This window comes from Mizuhopecten yessoensis, unplaced genomic scaffold (genome assembly GCF_002113885.1).
Source record: "Mizuhopecten yessoensis strain PY_sf001 unplaced genomic scaffold, ASM211388v2 scaffold267, whole genome shotgun sequence".
In the NCBI taxonomy this organism is placed as follows: domain Eukaryota; kingdom Metazoa; phylum Mollusca; class Bivalvia; order Pectinida; family Pectinidae; genus Mizuhopecten; species Mizuhopecten yessoensis.
Window position 1 is genome coordinate 203571 of NW_018403461.1, and position 21605 is coordinate 225175.

A 21605-nucleotide genomic window follows, 5' to 3' on the forward strand; every position below is an offset into this window, starting at 1 on the left:
GTGTAAACTCTTTTCCTCAACCATATAAACAATACATCTTATTACTATGAAAAATTCTTATTTTAGTTTCTTGAAAATAGTTTTGAAGAAACTAAGACTTTTGATTGATGAGATTCAACTATGTAGTGCTAGGTTATTTGTAGTGTTTCAAAATGCAGAACTGAACCAATTTGCCATGACTTTCTATTGTTTATAGAGATTGTATTTGACCGGATAATTTATAAAAAATGTCTCTGACCTTGCAGTGTTATACAGACTGTCCTTGACCTTGTGTTAGGCAGCCTCTCCTTGACCTTGTGTTATACTGCCTGTCATTGACCTTGTGTTAAGCAGCCTGCACTTGACCTTGTGTTATACAGCCTGTCCTTGACCTTGTGTTATACACACTGTCCTTGACCTTAAGTGTTATTCAGACTGTCCTTGAACTTTAGTGTTATACCATACCGACCTTGACGATGTGTTATACAGACTGTCGTTAAACTTGTCTTATACAGACTGTCCTTTCCTTTGTGTTATACAGCCTGTCCTTGACCTTGTCTTATACAGACTGTCCTTGACCTTGTGATATACAGACTGTCCTTTACCTTGTGTTATACAAACTGTCCTTGACCAAGTTTGATATACAAATTTTTCTTGGCCTTGTGTTATACACACTGTCCTTGACAATGTGTTATACATCCTGTCATTGACCTTGTGTTATACAAACTGTCCTTGACCAAGTTTGATATACACATTTTCCTTGACCTTGTGTGATATAGCCTGTCCTTGACTTTGTGTTATTCACACTGTCCTTGACCTTGTGTGATATAGCTTGTCCTTGTCCTTGTGTTATACAGACTGTCCTTGACCTGTGTGATATAGCCTGTCCTTGACCTTGTGTTATACACACTGTCCTTGACGATGTGTCATACATCCTGTCATTGACCTTGTGTTATACACGCTGTCCTTGACCTTGTCTTATACAAACTGTCCTTGACGATGTGTTATACATCCTGTCATTGTCCTTGTCTTATAAAGACTGTCTTTAACCTTGTGTTATTCAGAATTTCCTTTGATTTGTGGTGTTATTCAGAAAGCCTTTGAGTAATATTATTATGACCATGGCCTTGTATTGTTTTCATACTTGCGAACTTTTTGAAATTTCCATGGGGGAGATTCTGCATGCTCAAAATTAAAACAAAAATAAAATGTGTGTATACACCCCCTAGAGACAAAATAACTATTGAAAATGACATACTTTGAGTTAGTCTTTCAGATAAAATAATAAGATCTTAAATATAGGAATAGTTTAGCAAATTTACTGGTTGAAAATGCTTGATTTAAGGGTCCGAAATCAAGGGTCTCCCTCCCAAATAGGCAAAGTTGGCAAGTATATGTGTTATACCAAAAAGAACGAAAAACAATTTCTGCAGTCAACTAGGGAAACTTTTAGGAACATTAGATAACTTTAGATAACAGAAGACAATATCTTATAGTACAAAATATGTCTGTTTCACATTTTTCTCGTTTCATGTTTTAATGGTAGAATATTTCATAAACTCCCAGTAAAACTTTTTTTATTGTATTTATTTACAGGACAAGAAAGAGGAAGACCCTAAAGGTACATTGTTGATATTTGCTATATATCATTTATCATTAATTTTGATATCTTATTTTTAGGGTGTCCTTACCTTCGTTTACTGGTCATGTGACCAATTTTCATGGTAACCGTGTCACACCTGCAAACCTACACATGTACATCTGACTTTGAACCTTCAAGTCTGTTTAGGGAGTCTGTTTCATTTTGCTTTCAATGTTTGGAATTAGTTTTGAACACATTTCATTTGACATGAAATGGTGACAAAGTTACAGGAAAGACTCTACCATGAAGATTGATCTGAGAATGAGATTTCTTTTACAGTGTGTGCTATATATTATTGCTAGGTTGTTAGTTCTCGTCCTAGTGATATAAACCCAATAATTTGGAGTCTAGGGTTTTTAGCTTTTAGTCTGATGTACTAGATGTATGATGTTTAGCGATGATGATTTAGCTGTTTAGCAAAGTGAAACAGTTACCTGCTAATTGTATTAGATAGAAAATAGCACTTGATGATTAGCTCATTAGAGACAGCAAGTATCTTTCGTTTTTTGACAGTGGTATGCTGGTGATTTGTTTTGTCTTGCGTGATATGACTGGTCGATATTTTTGGAATCTGGTAGCTTGCTCTAGCCCTGTTCGCGAGTAGACACACCTTTAGTGCAGTATGAGACCATTGTTTGATCAGTGTGCCCTAAAATGTCTGGATTCCAAACAAATCCAGACCACAACATGTTGACTTTTTAGTCTCAGTATCATGTGGATTTTAATAGTTTATTTCTGCTAAAATTTTCTTCTATTTTTTCTGTCAATTATTCTTAGTTGAAATTAATATCTTAGAGCGAACCTTCAGAAGCATGTTTCCATGGTAACAGTAAATTGTTAGTTCTTACACTCGTTAGATATTAATGAGATATTTTTATTTGTATGCACTCCTGTTATCTCACTGCGTTAGAGCAAAAAGCGATGCCTAAAAGAAACTGACAGTGCAATGCCTACAATCTAAATATAGTAACATCGCAATGCCTTCAGTATGGTATAAATTTATCTGTTGTTGTTCAATAGAAAAGAAAAGAGGAGTTATTTTTGTATTTATCAACACAAAATAACTGAAAATGGATTTCCAATATTCAAATGAAATATTTGATGACCTTTTTGATTGAGTGGGGAATTTCAATAGCTCAAAAAGAAATACATGTATTTGACAAATTTCCTTGTATTGTATTCTGATAATTTGGTATTGTTTTTTTTTTATTGGCATATCAATAAATTTACTTTAAATTTCTATGGTTCTAACCATAACTCGCCTTCCCATGCAAACATGGATATATAACTGTAATGGGATCACTAACGGAAATAACTCCTTGCAACAAACTCCCTATTGTAAGACTACATGTTATTATACCGTACACTGCTTGTCAGTATTTCCCACAGATGTTTTTAACTATAAATTCATCTCATTTCATATTTAAACAAGAAACAAGAATTACCTAATGACAGATTGTTTTCATGTGAAATTCCAAATGTCATCTGATGAAGTTTGAAAAGTGGTATTTAAGGTTGCTACAATTTAGTTATTTTTTTCGCAATTTTCGTTAAGTTTCTTTTGATCTTTGTTAATTGACTTTTGATCATTGTTAAGTTAATTTTGATCATTGTTAATTGACTTTTGATCATTGTTAAATTACTTTTGATCGTTGTTAAGTTACTTTTGATCTTTGTTAATTGACTTTTGATCTTTGTTAATTGACTTTTGATCTTTGTTAAATTACTTTTGATCATTATTAAATTACTTTTGATCTTTGTTAATTGACTTTTGATCATTGTTAAAGTACTTTTGATCGTTGTTAAGTTTCTTTTGATCATTGTTAATTGACTTTGGATCATTGTTAAATTACCTTTGATCGTTGTTAAGTTACTGATGATCATTGTTAAGTTACTTTGTTTAGTTACTGTTGATCGCTGTTAAGTTAATTTTGATCGATGTTAAGTTACTGATGATCATTACAAACAAATTTTAACAAGATTCCTCGTTCATGGGTTTTCACTCTGACCAGATACACATATTGATATTTCACATGAAATTATTGAAACAAAATGTTTGCTTCTTGTTTTTCACATTTTTTTTTATTATATCAATACAAAGTAAAGGGGAACAATTCTAGATTGATTGACATCTGTTGGAGATATTGATAGATCTATATAGTTAGACACAAATGACCTGTCGTGTTTACCTTTCCTAGGAATATTTACACTGGCCAGTTACATTCCTTGTGTAGGTATGTCCAACTGTACATTGATGTTCATTGTACACGCATTGAGACCGTTGTCAATACTCCAGTCAGCTGAACAATAAATTAAATCCTAGTTCAAAGTTTGGAATAGTTCATTATGAAATTTCAGGGGTGAATGAGTTAATTAAGCTATGTTTACTGAGACTGGTCCCTTGGTTACAAGTTTTATAAGCAATAATACCAAACAGTTGACAGGAATTAACAAGGAAAAGGTTGTAGCAATACCTACAAATATAATATGCCCCTTGAGGACATTTACTGTTTTGTCGTTATGACTGTTTCAGTCATCAGTCATTCTTCAGTGTTTTAACTTGATCTACTATCTCCCTATTAAATTATGGACCCACATGTTAACACTTTGGTGATTGAAGGTAAACATGACAGGTCATCGTGATCGGACTATACTTTACACGGTTGTTGTTGTTATAGTATGATGCTACACCCAAACCAAAATAAGAAAAAAATATTGAAAAAAAAAATCCAAAAGCTAGTTTTCAGAAGTATTTTTCAAAAGCATATTGTGAAAAAGATTTGTTCGAAGATTTTATTTTTATGTTGATGTTTGGGTGTGACATCTCTAGGTATTTTAAGTGTTCCAATCTCTAGTGTAGGATCAGCCCTGTCCATCAAACAACACTCACAAGCTTTACTTCTTGGTATTGTAATAAACCAGGTGCTCTGCCTTGCATGCCTGCAATTGACCAATCAATGAAAATCTGACTATACTGTAGTCAGAAAATGTTATTGTCTTGCCATCTGATTGGCTAATGTTTTGCATAGGGATGTCTTCCGCCCATCCCGGATAAGTAACGCAGCTTTGTATAATGTCACTTTTGAAAGCCTCTCAAAATTAATATAATTGAATTTTCAAAGAGAACTTGAGATGGACAGGGTTGTGTTGCTTTTGATTTCAAAGAAATGTAGATAAACACATGTGTTTGATGAGTACAGTTTTAAAAAGACACTGGTGTGAAAATACACATGTGTAAAGTTTCTGTGCGGATTATACACTTGTGTCATATAAAAAACCTATATGTATACTGTACTTATATCATACCCAGTACTGAATACACCTTTTGGTGTGCACATATGTGTATATTCACACACCTGTTGAGAACACCTCAATGTGTAGTCAACACATGTGTAAGGAATATATACCTGTGTCATGTACACAGCTCATCAGTAGTAAAGCACCCTTGTAGAGTAACCCTTGTAAAGCCTACAGCTGTAGTGACCACCTGTGTGTAGAACACACCTGTGTGGAATCTTCTGAGTAGGTGACAATGTGTAGATGTTGTAAGCAATGCTTAGCTTTAGTGTGTTTCAGTAGACTGACTCGTAGCTTCCTTTCACTCTCTTTCTCCCTTCAACCTCCATCCCGGCACTCTTCCATCGATATCCACGTGGCGCTGAACCAATGAAATGCTCGACCAATCAAAGCTAAACAACCTGAGGCAAAGCCCGCCCCTCAGATCAAGGAACCTGAACAACAAGAATCTAAAGTGCAACCACCAGCTATCATAGAACCAGGCGATAATAAAGCTAAAAAAGCAGGTAAAAACTGACAATAACCCCTTACCCGATATCCATCCTCCTGTTGACCCCTCCCCCTTCTCCTACAGCCAATAAGGTACCAGCCTCAAGGAAACTCAAGCCATATGCCAAGCAACCCACTACAATCTTGGAGGAAGGTAAGGTATAAACTCTATAGGAAGTCAACAAGGATTATTTTTTTTTATCTTTAAGAACACTTTTCGTTTATTTCTTCAACTTAATTTTTAGTTCTAAGTACTTATTTGTGGAGAATGCCGAAACCAAAATTATTAACAAGTAGTTTAGTTGTATAATCATGTAGATGTTAATATTGTACTTCTGTGTCTATATAATCACATATAACCAACCAAAGGCTTCGATAGGGACATGTTTGGAAGTAATATCATATCAAAGTTTTTCTAAATAATGTAGATATAATTCATAATTTTCCTTGATATGCAGGAATATAGTGTAAAAGTAACCTAGGCTATGCTTAATTAACATATTTTGGCTGTAATTGGATATCTATGAAATTGTAACATAACCAGCTTGTAACGATTGTTTTATCATTCTTTCTAATATGATATTCAATGTTTTATTTGAAAGCTTGCAGTTGTGATGAAAGGCTATTGAAAATCAGCTGCAAGACTTCGGTAGGCCTTTTTTGCCATTTTGGTAACAAAAAAGTAATTTGGAAGTAAGAAATTGTCATTGGTATATAATGAATGCGTCACTGGACTTGATATGAAATACATATGACCAGTGTTCTGTTTTTGTAGACATTTACACGCGGTTTAGACCAATCCTGTTGACTTCCTATCAGTTAAAAGTGCATGTTCTCAACAATACTAGATCACTTTGCTTTATAGCCCAATGCTGTCGGCCAAAGCAAAGGCTGTGTAACCCTGGTTTCCCAATGTTGTCCCTTGGCTATCAGGAAGAAGAGAAGTGGAATATTTGCCCAGGGTCAAAAGGTCACAGGATTGCTGTCTTGAAGTCAATTTTGTCTTCACAGATATTTCTGTGTTTATGTTGTCGGTACTGCATCATGCATTTTAATGTTGATCATCCTGTTTCCAAGGGGCAATGTCGACCAATGAATGACTCTCGTGATAGACGTACTGGACCAATTAATCTCTAACTCAAGCATTACACCCCAAAACATGTATATGGAATGTTGCCAGTATCTTATTTATATATACCCAGTCCGTGTCTGTCCCGGACCAGATGGACTATGTAGAGATTCCCTGGTGTTGTCCAGTGAGCTTCATTATCACAGCCCCATAGATATAGCCCTGTAGTGCTGAGCTCTGCTGTCAGCACCTCACGAGGAAACAGTTCCCATGGTGATTGGCACAAGTATAAAATATCACTAAACTTTAAACAAGTACATGGGCTTGATTAACATAACAAACGGCATTCAATCAGCTGCAGTATTTTAATCAAAAATATTAATTACCATCTTATAAAATTAATAATTAATCATAAATCATTACTCATCATGCATATGTTTGCTAAAGCTGACCCCTAATACTTTAACAAGCAGACTTAACTCCCTCAGTGATATCCAGATCATAGAGAAGTGCATATTATATTTATGTACATAAATATTCCTAAACTAAAAATAGACATAATTTGTAAAATTAATGTTAGAGACTTTAGTAGCGTACTTATGCGATGGGCTGTAACACATTGTTTACTAAACCTAGCAAAGCTAACTTACTTATTCAAGTTAAATTTCTAAATATATTGAATTTTATTGTACACCACAATTTGACAAAAATAAGTTGTAAAAAAATAAAATAACATTATTTTATAGCTATGATATGTATTATAATTTTTGAATACAATGTTAAATTTTCAAGATCTCAATTTTCTGTATCTTTAAGAATTTCTTTTAAATGGAGACTTCCATGTTAATAGTTGATAAGATAAAGGAGGAGATTTTGTATAATGGATAATTATAAAAGTGTCAGTGGTACATTTAGGATTTTTATAGTCAGCAAGGCCTATTGATGGGTGTATTAGACTTATGTACCAGGAAAACTCATATGATAAACAGAACTATCAAGTGGTAACCTATTCAACTAGAAAGAAAAGAAAAAAAATGTTTTATATATAATGTCACATTTCCCCCCCCTTTTTAATTCAGTACTTAAGTATCTAAATTATGTATTGCATAAAAAACGACAAAAAATGTCTTAATAATATTTTAGCTCACCCACATAGCTGGCCCGTAGCTATGGTGCAATGTCCGTCATCCATTCATCAACTTCAATTTTAAAATTTGATTGAATCTGGACCAGATGAGTGGGTTTTGATTATATTCGATCTAGACCTCCCTTGGGCTAAGGGGGTGTAATGTGCTATAGGAGGAGGGTGTGGCCTACCTGGGAGTAGAGGGACCACATATAAGGGAACTCCTTATCCTTTCATACTGAGGAAGGGAGTTAAACCAAATTTGATCTAGAGCACACTTTAGTAAAAGGGACTATGGCCCCTTTCTGAGGAAAGAAGAGCCCAATAGGGGAAAATTAATTATTAATTGCCTAAGGGGTCCTGAAGGTCTGTGTAGACTACATATGTTCATAAAAATGGAAACAGTTGAGATCCCCACCTTATATAACCAAATATGTGCTTGCTGGACATGAAGAGAAGTACACAATTATGCTACCAGGATAAGTCAGGGGTCGGGCCCTGCCCTGAAGAATTTTTATAGGGCTGCATAGGCATACTTTGGGGTAAATTGGTGTCTTAAGTAATTGAAAGTCTACCCCTCCTGATTGTTGATCATATTTCAACCAAATTTACCATAAGGCATCCTTGGGACCAGGGAAAATAATGTTGTATAAAGGAAGGCTACTGTCCCCCTGGCTGCTGAAAGACAGAGACCAAATTTTAAGAAACTTGCAGCATAATAGTTGATATTTTGAGAATATTTTGCAATGATTGCTTTAATATCCAGGTGAGCGATTCAGGTGTTATCGGTCTCTAAGAAACCATTCTATTTTTGTTCTATTTTTATCTCACAAACTTCATCATTCATCAGTGATTACACTTTTTGAACATTTGTAGAAAAGTAGATGTTTAAATATGTTACCACTTATAAAGATGCTAAAAAATTAATTTACTTAAAAAAATGACAACTAAATTACTGTCTATATATTGGACACCAAACAGGAAATAAAATGTGGGTTTTCATGGTACATAAGGATGATCATGTTCTATACTGTAAATTCTGTCCCATTTAATCACAACATCAATAGAAGAAATTGACGGCGGACCAAACACTGATGATGGTTATGAAGCGGACGATGATCGTCCAAACATTCCACTGATCATGATGGAAGACTATGGTAAGTGGTGCCACAAATTGGCCCGATAAGTGTCAGGAAATAGAATTGGGTTACTTCTCCACCAAAGTCAAACCCAAGGTGTACAAGCCATTCTTATAATTTACTGAAACAGTACTGAACATGTACTGAACATGTACTGACTGAACATGTACTGAAACAGTACTACTGAACATGTACTGAACATGCAGCATATGTATTTAGTGTAAGTACTACAGTACTAGTATTACAGTGGGATCGCACAATGTTACACGATGTGCGAACGATAAAAATCTGGACGATTATTGCTTGCGCACATATGTGCCGACGCTATATATCGACAAACATTGTAAAACTTTGATGTAAGATATTTCCAAACTGATGAATCTTATTGAAGATATCCTGTACTGGTCATGTAGGACTACAATAGATGTCCTGTACTGGTCATGTAGGACTACAATAGATGTCCTGTACAGGTCATGTAGGACTACAATAGATGTCCTGTACAGGCCATGTAGGACTACAATAGATGTCCTGTACTGGTCATGTAGGACAACAATAGATGTCTGTACATGTCATGTAGGACAACAATAGATGTCTGTACTGGTCATGTAGGACAACAATAGATGATTTGTACTGGTCATGTAGGACTACAATAGATGTTCTGTACCGGTCATGTAGGACAACAATAGATGTCTGTCTGGTCATGTAGGACTACAATAGATGTTCTGTACTGGTCATGTAGGACTACAATAGATGTCTGTACTGGTCATGTAGGACAACAATAGATGATTTGTACTGGTCATGTAGGACTACAATAGATGTCCTGTACTGGCCATGTAGGACAACAAAAGATGCCTGTACTGGTCATGTAGGACAACAATAGATGATTTGTACTTGTCATGTAGGACTACAATAGATGTTCTGTACCGGTCATGTAGGACAAAAATAGATGTCTGTCTGGTCATGTAGGACAACAATAGATGTCTGTACTGGTCATGTTGGACAACAATAGATGTCTGTACTGGTGATGTAGGACTACAATAGATGTCTGTACTGGTCATCTAGGACAACAATAGATGTCTGTACTGGTCATGTGGGACAACAATAGATGTCTGTACTGGTCATGTAGGGCAACAATAGATGTCTGTACTGGTGATGTAGGACTACAATAGATGTCAGTACTGGTCATTTAGGACAACAATAGATGTCTGTACTGGTGATGTAGGGCTACAATAGATGTCTGTACTGGTCATTTAGGACAACCATAGATGTCTGTACATGTCATGTAGGACAACAATAGATATCTGTACTGGTCATTTAGGACAACAATAGATGTCTATACATGTCATTTAGGACAACAATAGATGTCTGTACTGGTCATGTGGGACAACAATAGATGTCTGTACTGGTCATGTAGGCCTACAATAGATGTCTGTACTGGTCATGTAGGACTACAGTAGATGTCTGTACTGGTCATTTAGGACAACAATAGATGTCTATACATGTCATGTAGGACAACAATAGATGTCTGTACTGGGCATGTAGGACAACAATAGATGTCTGTACTGGTCATGTGGGACAACAATAGATGTCTGTACTGGTCATGTAGGGCAACAATAGATGTCTGTACTGGTGATGTAGGACTACAATAGATGTCTGTACTGGTCATTTAGGACAACCATAGATGTCTGTACATGTCATGTAGGACAACAATAGATGTCTGAACTGGTCATGTAGGACAACAATAAATGTCTGTACTGGTCATGTAGGACAACAATAGATGATTTGTACTGGTCATGTAGGACTACAATAGATGTCTGTACTGGACATGTAGGACAACAATAGATGTCTATACATGTCATGTAGGACAACAATAGATGTCTGTACTGGGCATGTAGGACAACAATAGATGTCTGTACTGGTCATGTGGGACAACAATAGATGTCTGTACTGGTCATGTAGGTCTACAATAGATGTCCTGTACTGGTCATGTAGGACAACAATATATGTCTGTACTGGTCATGTAGGACAACAATAGATGATCTGTACTGATCATGTATGACAACAATAGATGACTGTACTGGTCATGTAGGACAATAATAGATGTCTGTACATGTCATGTATGACAACAATAGATGTCTGTACTGGTCATGTAGGGCAACAATAGATGTCTGTACTGGTGATGTAGGACTACAATAGATGTCTGTAATGGTCATTTAGGACAACAATAGATGTCTGTACAGGTCATGTAGGACAACAATAGCTGTCTGTACTGGTCATGTAGGACTACAATAGATATCCTGTACTGGTCATGTAGGACTACAATAGATGTCTGGACTGGTCATTTAGGACAACAATAGATGTCTGTACTGGTCATGTGGGACAACAATAGATGTCTGTACTGGTGATGTAGGACTACAATAGATTTCTGTACTGGTCATTTAGGACAACAATAGATGTCTATACATGTCATGTAGGACAACAATAGATGTCTGTACTGGTCATGTAGGGCAACAATAGATGTCTGTACTGGTCATGTAGGACTACAATAGATGTCCTGTACTGGTCATGTAGGACTACAATCGATGTCCTGTACTGGTCATTTAGGACTGCAATAGATGTTCTAGACTGGTTATATAGGATTTCCTGCAATAAATGTCCTGTCCGAAGACAGAGCTGAGACATTGAAATACTGCATTATATTTAATGAGAATATTTTTCCATGATTGCATAACTCTTCATGTGAGCAATACAGGCCCTCTGGGCTTCTTGTTCTCTTTATTCTTTGATCTTCCAATTGGTTTCGGATGGAAATTCCAAAAGATTTTTTTTTAAATTTTAGTTTGCCGTTGTGTATTTTACATTAAAAAAAAAATTGTCCAAATTGTCTGTGACTTCATCTGTGATACATTATCCAACCTACATGCTGATACTATAGGCATGCAGCCATTGAGTTCTTCCTCAGGTCTAGTAGAATGGTTTTGTTATGGGTTTTTTAAATTTCTGTTTTTGTTCCTATTTGTTCCAAATGCACAACTACGTAGTCACGATCTTGTGCACAAAAAGTGATGACCATGAATACATGTTTTTGAGATTTGAAATTTGAAAACTTATGACCTTGTATGTTATTTTGATGTTGTGATGTCTTGTAGTTCGATGTTGTGCAGTAAATGTCAAATATTCCTAGCTACCGCAACATATCTACGATGTTCAATATTCGTGAGTCGAAGTCCCGATGTTTAAAAATTGTCCCAGATATAGTCCTGTAAAGTTTGGAACATCGAAGTATAACATAATGCTTTATTTGTTTTATGAAGATTACAAACAGCCATTGGCTTAAAGTTTTCTCCTCAAACGTAACTTATAAATACATCATATGACGATTATACATGGACATCCACTGTTCATATGTATGATGACTGTCATTCGCACATCCTCATACAAATACACTATTGAGACAGTTTATCAAGGTCACTGTTTTACTGAATTGAGGTGGTATGGTGATTTAACTCATTCACCCCTGAAGACATATTTGAACTCTTCCAATTCAAAGATTGGAATAGTTCATAGTTCATCATGAAATTTCAGGGGTGAATGATTTAATTCAGATCTCAAAGAAGTGTTGTCAGCAAAAAGATCAATGTTTCATTCAGTATTTAGGTTTATATCCTTTTCACAGTTAAGAAGTAGGATTAGCCCTAATATAGATGTTGAAGTTTGAGTTTAGAAAAACCCCATCCTTCTTAGAGAATCCTGGATAAAAGAGGTCCTAAGGTGCTTTAGCAAACCCGTTACTCCTGGGGAGGAGGTAAATTTTAATGTACTTTATATATACCAAATATTTGTGTTCTATTACTTTGTCACATCACAGCAACAAATAGCAATTGTATTATAACTCAGGTGACCATTAAGGCCCATTGATCTCTTATTTAATCAAAAATAGTTTTTTTAAAGAATTATTTTTTTGGTTAATAGCTTATTACTTTCAGCAATTTATTTTTGGTAGTACTTTATTTCAGCTGTCTATTTACTGTACATATTACAATGCTGTTTTTTGAGTTGGAATGCATTTTTATCTAGCTAGTGAAATTTAGAATTTTGTTATGGCTTATGTGAATGCTGTTTTTTGTAGAAACAATATTTATTTCTTATTTTGGAAATTGAGAATCACTTGGTCTGATTATGTCATATACCATGGCGTCTGTCGTCTGTCCATCAACAATTTCTCCGAAGGGGCCGTTCTCAAGTGGTGGGAATTTAAAATTGTACAAATGGAGGGCTGACCCCGTGGGGTCTGAGGGGTGGGGCCAAAAACAGTTTTTAACTTGGACATTATCAAGATCCCCTGAGTATATAGAGACGAATAATCATAAGAATTCAGGATGACTCCCAGGTCTGGCCGTACCCTGAGAGACTTAATCAAACACAATCATGATATAAGAATGGACCCTTGGCACTTGCCACTGGTGTGGCCTCACCCTTAGGGACTTTAGTCTTGGGTCATAACTTTAGAACAGTTGAGATCCCCACCCCATAACGAAATATACGTTTGATAGGCATAAAGAGATAAACACAGTCATGATAATAAAATTGACCCTGGGGTCACTGCTAGTGACTTATTTTCTGGGCCATAACTTTGAAATGGTTGAGATCCCCAACCCATAGCCATTTATACCATTGCTGGGCATAGATCCAGGTGAACGATACAGGCCCTCTGGGCCTCTTGTATTAAAAGTAGTTTTTAAGACAATATGAAGTGTTAAATGTGAATTGTTTAAGCAAGTCTTTTCAAAGAAAGAATATAATTTAAATTAATAATTATAAAAATATGATTGATATTGTTGCTGTTTTGTCTGTATTTTTATATATCAATATAATAACAGGAATATGTTATTGAATATGAAGTTAATCAACTGTCAGCCGATCACAAAGATACAAATATTAAGGTGGATTACCCATCAAGATTATAGACATTGTATGCCGACACAAGTTTCAGATAAAATGGCAGTGTTCAGGTAAATTTTACTTTTCAGAAAAAATGAATTCCGATGGGGCTTGGACTGAAAATAAAATGAATTGATTTATTTCCGCTTTTTTATTTTCCCTTATGAATGCATTGAACTGTGTGACACACACCTACCAGCGTTATCCCAGCATCTGGACTCTGTTCAGATTAAACATTCCCTTTAATATTTCTTCCTGATCTTCTTCCTCTGATTACCTAACTAATTAATTTCAAACTGCTGATGATCTTAATTGCAGAACACAGTTCATCTGAATAATAAGTCGGTAATTCATTTATTCAAAAAAACTTCAGTCTTTAAAAAGAAAAAGTCAACTTTTAAGAGTTAGCTTTCTTTAACCCATTCACCCCTAAAGTTAAATTTGAACCTTACTGAATCAACGAGTAAATATGAAATAATCGAAACATTTCTCTGAAAGATAACTTCTGTATATACAGAAGAAAACACCAACTTAATTTTGATCAAAAGGATAATCTGTTTATTTCTTGTTGATGTTGTTCCTGCTGCTATTTTAAGCAATTGAATAAAAGTCTAATAAAGAGGTACTATTGTTATCAATAAAACTGAAATGTTACAAGTGCTTTAATTGCCAATTTCCCGTGTAGATGTAGTGACACATGGAAACTTGTCCTGTTGGCTAATTTAGTTAATTGTTTTCTTTCTTCCAGAGCAAACCAGTGCTGCGAAGGTGAGGACAGATTTGTTATTTTACTAAGGCTGAGAGCAAAAAATAATTAGTGAATGACTTCACATAAAAAAAACTTTTTTTCGTAAAACATACATTGATTTTACGATATGGAGTTGAAACTTTATGCCTAGCAGGGAATGTTAGCTTACACGGGTGTCCATATTTCATTTTAACTCATTTTACTCCTGAAATTTCATAATGAACTATTCCAACTTTTGAATTGGAAGAGTTCAAAATGTATCTTCAGGGATAAATGAGTTAATGTCAATCAGAAACAATTTCTATTGTTGTAATGTGAGATGATTCAGTGTTATCAAATTTAAATAAAATCTATCAGTATTATTACTTTAGCAATGAATCTTTTAGCAAATGTAATTATGGTCCTACAACACACAGTGCTATTGATGACAAATTTAATAAAGCCAGGCCGGGCTTTATGTAATAGAGATAGCTAGGGCTTAATGTGACCTTGTCTGCAATAGAAATGGGTGTTATAGGACCATAACAATATTTGCTAAAATGTTCATTTTTTCCATTTTGATAGAATAGTTAAGCTATATTTAGTTATTTAGTTCTTGACAGCAATGAAATTGATCACATCACAAAGGGATTGCCGACGTTACAAAAGCAAATGTTGTAATAGTCTCACAACATCATTTGCCTTCTCAATGTATTGAAATGGACGGATGCAGAGCTAATGTAAATATTATTATGTATATATATATATATACATTAAAGTATATGTATCCCATATTAAGTCTACATACTGTTTGGATACTTAGCAGGATGATGGCTACGAACCGGAGGGGCCAAAAAAGATCCAGAAGCCGATCAAGGTTGATGGTCCTACGCACACCTTCGCTAACAAGTTGGAAAATCAAGTCATTGTGGAAGGTAAGCCCAACACTTCATTGTTGTAGGCCAAAATAGACCAATATAAACTCATTCACCCCTGAAATTTCATAATGAACTATTCCAACCTTTGGATTGGAAGAGTTCAAATGTGTCCTCAGGGATGAATGAGTTAACAACCAGTATCAGTGTTTTTTTAAGAAATTATCTGTTATATCAATACAATACGCTTGAAACAATGTACTCAACTTGTATACCAATACATTCCACTTGTATACTTGTCATTATTACCTATCTCACTCTTGTTTTGGTGTGTGACTGTTGTCAATAGGCCACTGTGTCATTCTTAGGCACCGGTGCTTGCTCAAAATAGATGTGTAACTATACAAAGAGTTTCAGTGAATTTCGCTTTCAAGTTATGTTTTGTTTTTCTTGACCAGGTGACCCTATCCAAGTCGACCTTGAGATCAATGTTCAAGATGGAGCTGCATCGCCTGTCGTGCGGTTCATGAAGGGAAAGCGTGAAATGAAGAATGACTCCCGCACCAACATTGTGCAGGGAAAGGCTTCAGCAAAATTTGTAATGCAAAAATCAAGATTTGCAGACGAGGCCAAATATACAGCCCAACTCATGCAAGATGGCGTCAAAGTCGACGAAATTACATGGAGCGTCTTTGTAAAAGGTCCTTGTCATTATTCAATTGTTCAATTGCTCTATTTCATTAGACTTAATTTGGAGATGCTAATTATGCCATTATTTATTTCAGAGATTTATTTATTATTATTTAGAAACTATTTTTCTCCTGTTTCTAACATTTTGGAATAAGATGAGGCTTTATGGCATTCAGTTTGAATTTACATTTGAAAATTTTGTTTGATATCTGTGATTGGTGTTTTGGTGTGACATATCAGTTTGTTTTCATGTTGATTTTATTCACAGTATGATTTGCTGAACTTTGTGTGTTGATTGGATCGTAATTTTGGATTAGTTACCTTGGTAATTAAGTTGAACCAAAATAAAGATCCACACTGAAATCAATTTTTGAAAAAAAAAAAATCAAATTTCAAAAATACTTTTAAAATCGTTATTTGTAAGTGGATTATATTGCTGATTTCTATGGTGTATTATGGTTCATTATAATATAGATGATTTGAATATGAAATAATAAATAAGATGTATCTAATAGTTATCAGTTGTCTGACTGTTAGAAAGTGTGTTGTTAAGATGTGTTAATTGTTGTGCAAGATAGACTTTATATTTGTGTGTTATGTGTATATGATATAGACTCTTTATGTAAATGTTATAGAATGTGGTAGTAGGACTGCCATTTCAGTAGAAGATACAATACCTGACATCACCCGACACCTTCAATTATAAGGTCACAGGTTATCAGAAGGTTAAGGTCAACTTCAGGATACACAGTGTCATGGGCCAAAGTTTACTTTAACTCATTCACCCCTGAAATTTCATAATGAACTATTCCAATCTTTTAATTGGAAGAGTTCAAATGTGTCTTCAGGGGTGAATGAATTAAGGAATATGGTATCATAACACCCAAGGCCAATTTTAAGGTCGCATATTATCACATGGCAAAAGTTAACTAACTAGATGCGTGCTGGGGTAAAGGGCTTGTAAGTTTGTTCAAAGGAATGATCTTGGCCCATTTTCAAGGTTATAGGAACAAATCAAATGTGTTTAGACATTAAATTACTGAATAACCAAGATGCCCAGGATGATGATAGGTGGGCAATAAAAAGCTGGAATGAAGGGATATTAAGTTTGTTCAAATGAATTACCTTGATCCTTTATCCACTTCCAAGGTCACAGGGATCAAATGGGATCAACCTTCAAATGAATTCTTCTGAATAACCAATAGGCCTAGTGTGATGATATTTGGCCAGTAGCATGCTGGAATTAAGGGTTATCAAATTTGTTCAAATGAATGACATTGACTCAATTTCAAGGCCACAGGGGTCAAATTTGTCATCACCTTTATAAAACTTCTTCTGAAATACCAAAAGGCCTTAGGGGATTTTGTCATATGAGAGACCTGAGTGAGGACACATTTCTGATTGGATATCACAAAAATATGACCTTATCCCTATTTTATCAGATCTTGATATAACAGCAAAGATTTCGAAGTTTGATTTAACCTTCAATAATTTCTAAACTATCGTAACATGAGTATTCCGTCTTTTCGTATTGCAGAGTTATCTGCTCTTGTGAGCAGGTATTGATTGTTACGACATTTTTTTGTGAGAGTAACGTCATCAGTTTTTGAGAAAATGACGTAATTTTCTCACACAGACCAATGATGTAACAATCAATACCTGCTCACAAGAGAAGATAACTCTGCAATACGCAAAGACGTTATACATGTTGCCAAAATCAAAGCAAAGTTTTGATTTGTGTTTTGAAATAGGATAAATGAGTGTTGGGTATTGTATCTGGTTTTGTTACAAATTATAGTCATCATGTGTTTTCTTCCTTATGTCAACAACATAGCTTACCAATGAAACTAAGTGTAGAAACAGTGGTACATGAATACTTTTACACTAACACTGATGAATTAGACCTAGCCATACCCTAAAACACTGTAGCCCATGTTAGGATCAGTGTGAGTTTGGAGTAGATAGAGGATATGTGGCATGGCCGCCTGGTCTCAAGGAACAGACAAGCACATGGAAGTGATTGCATGCAGGAGTGCATGAAGGTTGACCTCTGTGACCTTCTCCCATTGTAGATCCCAAAGACTCCAGCTTGGACTTCAGGAACCTTTTGAAACATAGGTAGGTCCCAGTCTTCTAGAAATATGGTATACTGTAAAAGCATGTATTTTCATTGTATTTGTATGGGGACAAATTTGTTGGGATTATATTCAGTGAAATCAATATTTTTAAACCCTGTATTTTTTTCTGGAAAGTAAGAAGTTTAAATTGACAGGCGTGACGACACAGTGCATTTAAATATAGTACAGGTATTTAAGATCGGGCGTGATCTACTCACTCGATGGGTATCGGTCAAATCTGTTTATATCTCGCGTGTTTAAAAAAATTGTTGGGATTTTGCCACAAAATATACAAAATTAGATCTGCAACAAAATATTATGCTTTTACAGTATCTGTAGTTGTATTCAAATACATTTCCTTTTGACAGTCAAGAAGGTTTCATGGTCTTTTATTCCATCAATTATCTAGGCATTGAACCAGTTATTTTAACATTGACTATTGCTGTCTATTCATAATGTGGTACAGTCAAACCACTTAAATTGATCTTCAATATATTGAAATACTGCTTAATTTGATATAAATAAAATCCCTGGCTGCATACATGTAGGTGTCAACCTCTGAAACCTTCAATGAGGGAGATCATTCTCATTTCATATTTCCAGCTGTAAATGAGTACATGGTTAGGCAGTGCTAGAATAGTTGAATGCTGGCTGTGAGCACCGAAATGGCAGCACCAGCTATATGTTGGCTGGTTGCAAAGGCCCTATAACCACGGATAATAATCTGTGAAGGTTTCACCTCGAGACTACCTATTGACTAGATTGTGATAAAGTGGTATATAAGAACCTTGAATCATTGAACACCAGCTATAATGAAAGAAAATGTTTTACATAGGGTTCGACTATGTATAAATTTGAATTTAGCATTTCCTTTATTCCTCGTCCTTGACCTGGAGCACTGTTATGATCCTTTACTGTACAAATCTCTATGAAGGCAAAAGAAGAAGAAGGACAGCTCAGAGGAGGACCCGGACTGGGGAAATCTCAAGCCAGGTAGGATTAATATTAGAGTTATTTCCCTTTGTAAGCACCTCTCTCGGCACCAGATACCGACCTTATACCATTTCATTGCACTCCTACAGAACATTTGTTAAATCTTCATTGTTATTCTTGATCTCTTATAACTATGAATTTGTTGAGATTCCTTTATTTGAATGCTGAAAGGCTTCAAATTAAATAACAAAACCCAATAAGTTTACTGTGTTCTTGATTTTAGCCTCTGGTCTTGACTTTATTGATATATATCTGATACTCTGTCAACCAATATCCTACTTTTTCTACCTCTTCACCATATTTCTTAACCAATCTGTATGACTAAAATGTACCCAGCACAACATAATAAATCGCTTGAACATTCTTTTAAAATTTTGATGTTTGTTTTCCCTAATACTTTCATTATAATATCCAACATGCGCATTATTTTTTCAGATGGCAACTGTACGTTCCAAACACCCGGATATAGTAAAAGCGTGCGATTTGGCGTTGCGCTAGAAGCGTCATTTCTTTTTCAGTTGCATTGCGCTGTGTTGTGCTGTGTTAGTGTGTCTTGTGTAGCAATTAATGGCCATTAGATCAGGATTCTATATTTAATGTTCCATTAAAATTCATGATACAGCAAAAGGTGATAGAAGACTTTTAATATACACTTTCAGTTATTTAGAGTACTTCAGACACTAGACTTCTGATCAAATATCTTCTAAAAGACAGCTTTTGTTTTTGGTTTCTGTTTCTTTTCCTTCTGATAAATGCCTTGAAATTTAGAAATTGTTTAACATGTCAATAATTTATAGACATAAGTTTTGTTAAAAAAATACTAGTAGGTTACAAGTATCCATATTATAAAGAAGCTCTCTGTTTCTATCTGTCTTTCTTAGAAAAGTACAAGGAGCTGCATTGTATCTATATTATAAGTAGGCTTTATGAGCTCTCTCTCTCTCTCTCTCTCTTAGAAAATAACTAGTAGGTTATCTATTATAAGGAGGCTTTGGATCTGTCTCTGTCACCCTCTCTCTCTCTCTCTCTCTCTCTTAGAAAATAACGAGTAGGTTATCTATTATAAGGAGGCTTTCAAATCTGTCTCTGTCTGTCTGTCTGTCTGTCTGTCTGTCTGTCTGTCTCTCTCTCTCTCTCTCTCTCTCTCTTAGAACATTACAAGTAGATTATCTATATTAAAAGGAGGTTATCTCTCTCTCAGAAAAGTATAAGGAGGTTACATCATTGTATCTTTATTACAAGTAAGCTTTATAAACTCTCTCTGTCTCTCTCTTAGAAAATTACTATTAGGTTTTCTATTATGAGGAGGCTTTTTTACCTCCCTTCTCCTTTCTCTCTCTCTCACTCTCTCTCTTAGAAATTTACTAGTAGGTTATCTACATTATAAGGAGTTCTCTCTTTCTGTCTCTATTTATATGTTATGTTTTGTGTGAAAATGAAAGTTTATAACTAATTCTGCATAACTTCATAACTGTTTCTTATGTAAACACGTTTGATTATAAATAAAAAAATGGATGAGAAGATCTATAGTGACATATTACAAAGTCTTCTTACCACTATTTACACGAGTATTGTGATATGATCTTAGAGTCAGCTCTGTAGAGTCTGTGCTGGCAGCATGCTTTAGTTCTAAAAGCTTGTATCAGTAAGATATGATATCATTATGTGCAATACAATATACGATAATGTCTTGTTTTCCTTGCATAATTTATGATTGCATATATTGCATAAACTTTATGGTATTATTTTTTTCTTTTTGAAACAGATATAGTTGTCACTCCCAGAAAACAACTTAGATATAACATCTTTACAATTTAATAACTTAGGTGAATTTATATTGATTCAGGGTTTAAGAATATTTAAAATTAAAGAAAAACAAACATGTTAACTGAAGGATGTCTCCATCAAAGATACCGAGTGTACATGTTAGACAGCTTTGCTTATATTGTGATGTGATTTCTCGTTTGCTTGTAATCAAAAGGACATTTGATGTCCATTTGAGCGCGCACAGAAAACGAACATAGTTGATGTTAGGCTGTCGCACACACGTTAAAGACATAGCGATATTACTGCCATAATGCGTTTTAACATGTAGGCTGAACATTGCCATGTAGTCCTAGTGTTAACCGATTACAATAGATCTAGTGTGTATTTAGAGATCACATTTGTATAGAACTAATGTGTGTTAGAACTCGTCTCTGTCGTTATTGGTGAATTATAGATATCAATACACATGGAAAGACTAATAGTTGTGGAAAAAGTACCATAACCCAATTGTAATGGTTTGACGTGAACCGAGATCCGGGATCCGGGAACCGGGATCCGTCAAAATACCATATAGTAGTTACGGTCATCAGTACGTCACGAAAAACCAAGGACATACTTGTGTCATGAATTCAGACGGCTACAGACTTCATGATTTATTACAGACTTTTTCTTTTTAGAATATTTCATTAAAACAAATGTTTAATGCATCACATTTGCCATTCAGTGTATCAATTCAAATGTTTTGCCAATAGGT

At 35.0% G+C, this 21605-nt stretch overlaps 1 protein-coding gene across 19 annotated transcripts in view; it reads left to right on the forward strand.

Moving 5' to 3' along the window:
• LOC110445868 (twitchin-like) overlaps nt 1–21605 on the forward strand; it is a 191456-nt gene that overhangs the window by 70953 nt on the left and 98898 nt on the right. For 10 of the 19 annotated variants that reach the window (XM_021490707.1, XM_021490699.1, XM_021490768.1 and 7 more), the window contains 9 exons: nt 1576–1600; nt 5311–5424; nt 8670–8759; nt 14431–14450; nt 15233–15344; nt 15743–15985; nt 18047–18092; nt 19026–19084; nt 19520–19528. In XM_021490707.1, coding sequence (XP_021346382.1) covers nt 1576–1600; nt 5311–5424; nt 8670–8759; nt 14431–14450; nt 15233–15344; nt 15743–15985; nt 18047–18092; nt 19026–19084; nt 19520–19528 — 718 coding nt within the window. Of the gene's footprint in view, nt 1–1575; nt 1601–5310; nt 5425–5492; nt 5562–8669; nt 8760–14430; nt 14451–15232; nt 15345–15742; nt 15986–18046; nt 18093–19025; nt 19085–19519; nt 19529–21605 lie in introns of all 19 variants that reach the window. The other 9 variants (XM_021490726.1, XM_021490801.1, XM_021490849.1 and 6 more) reach the window with 6 other exon arrangements.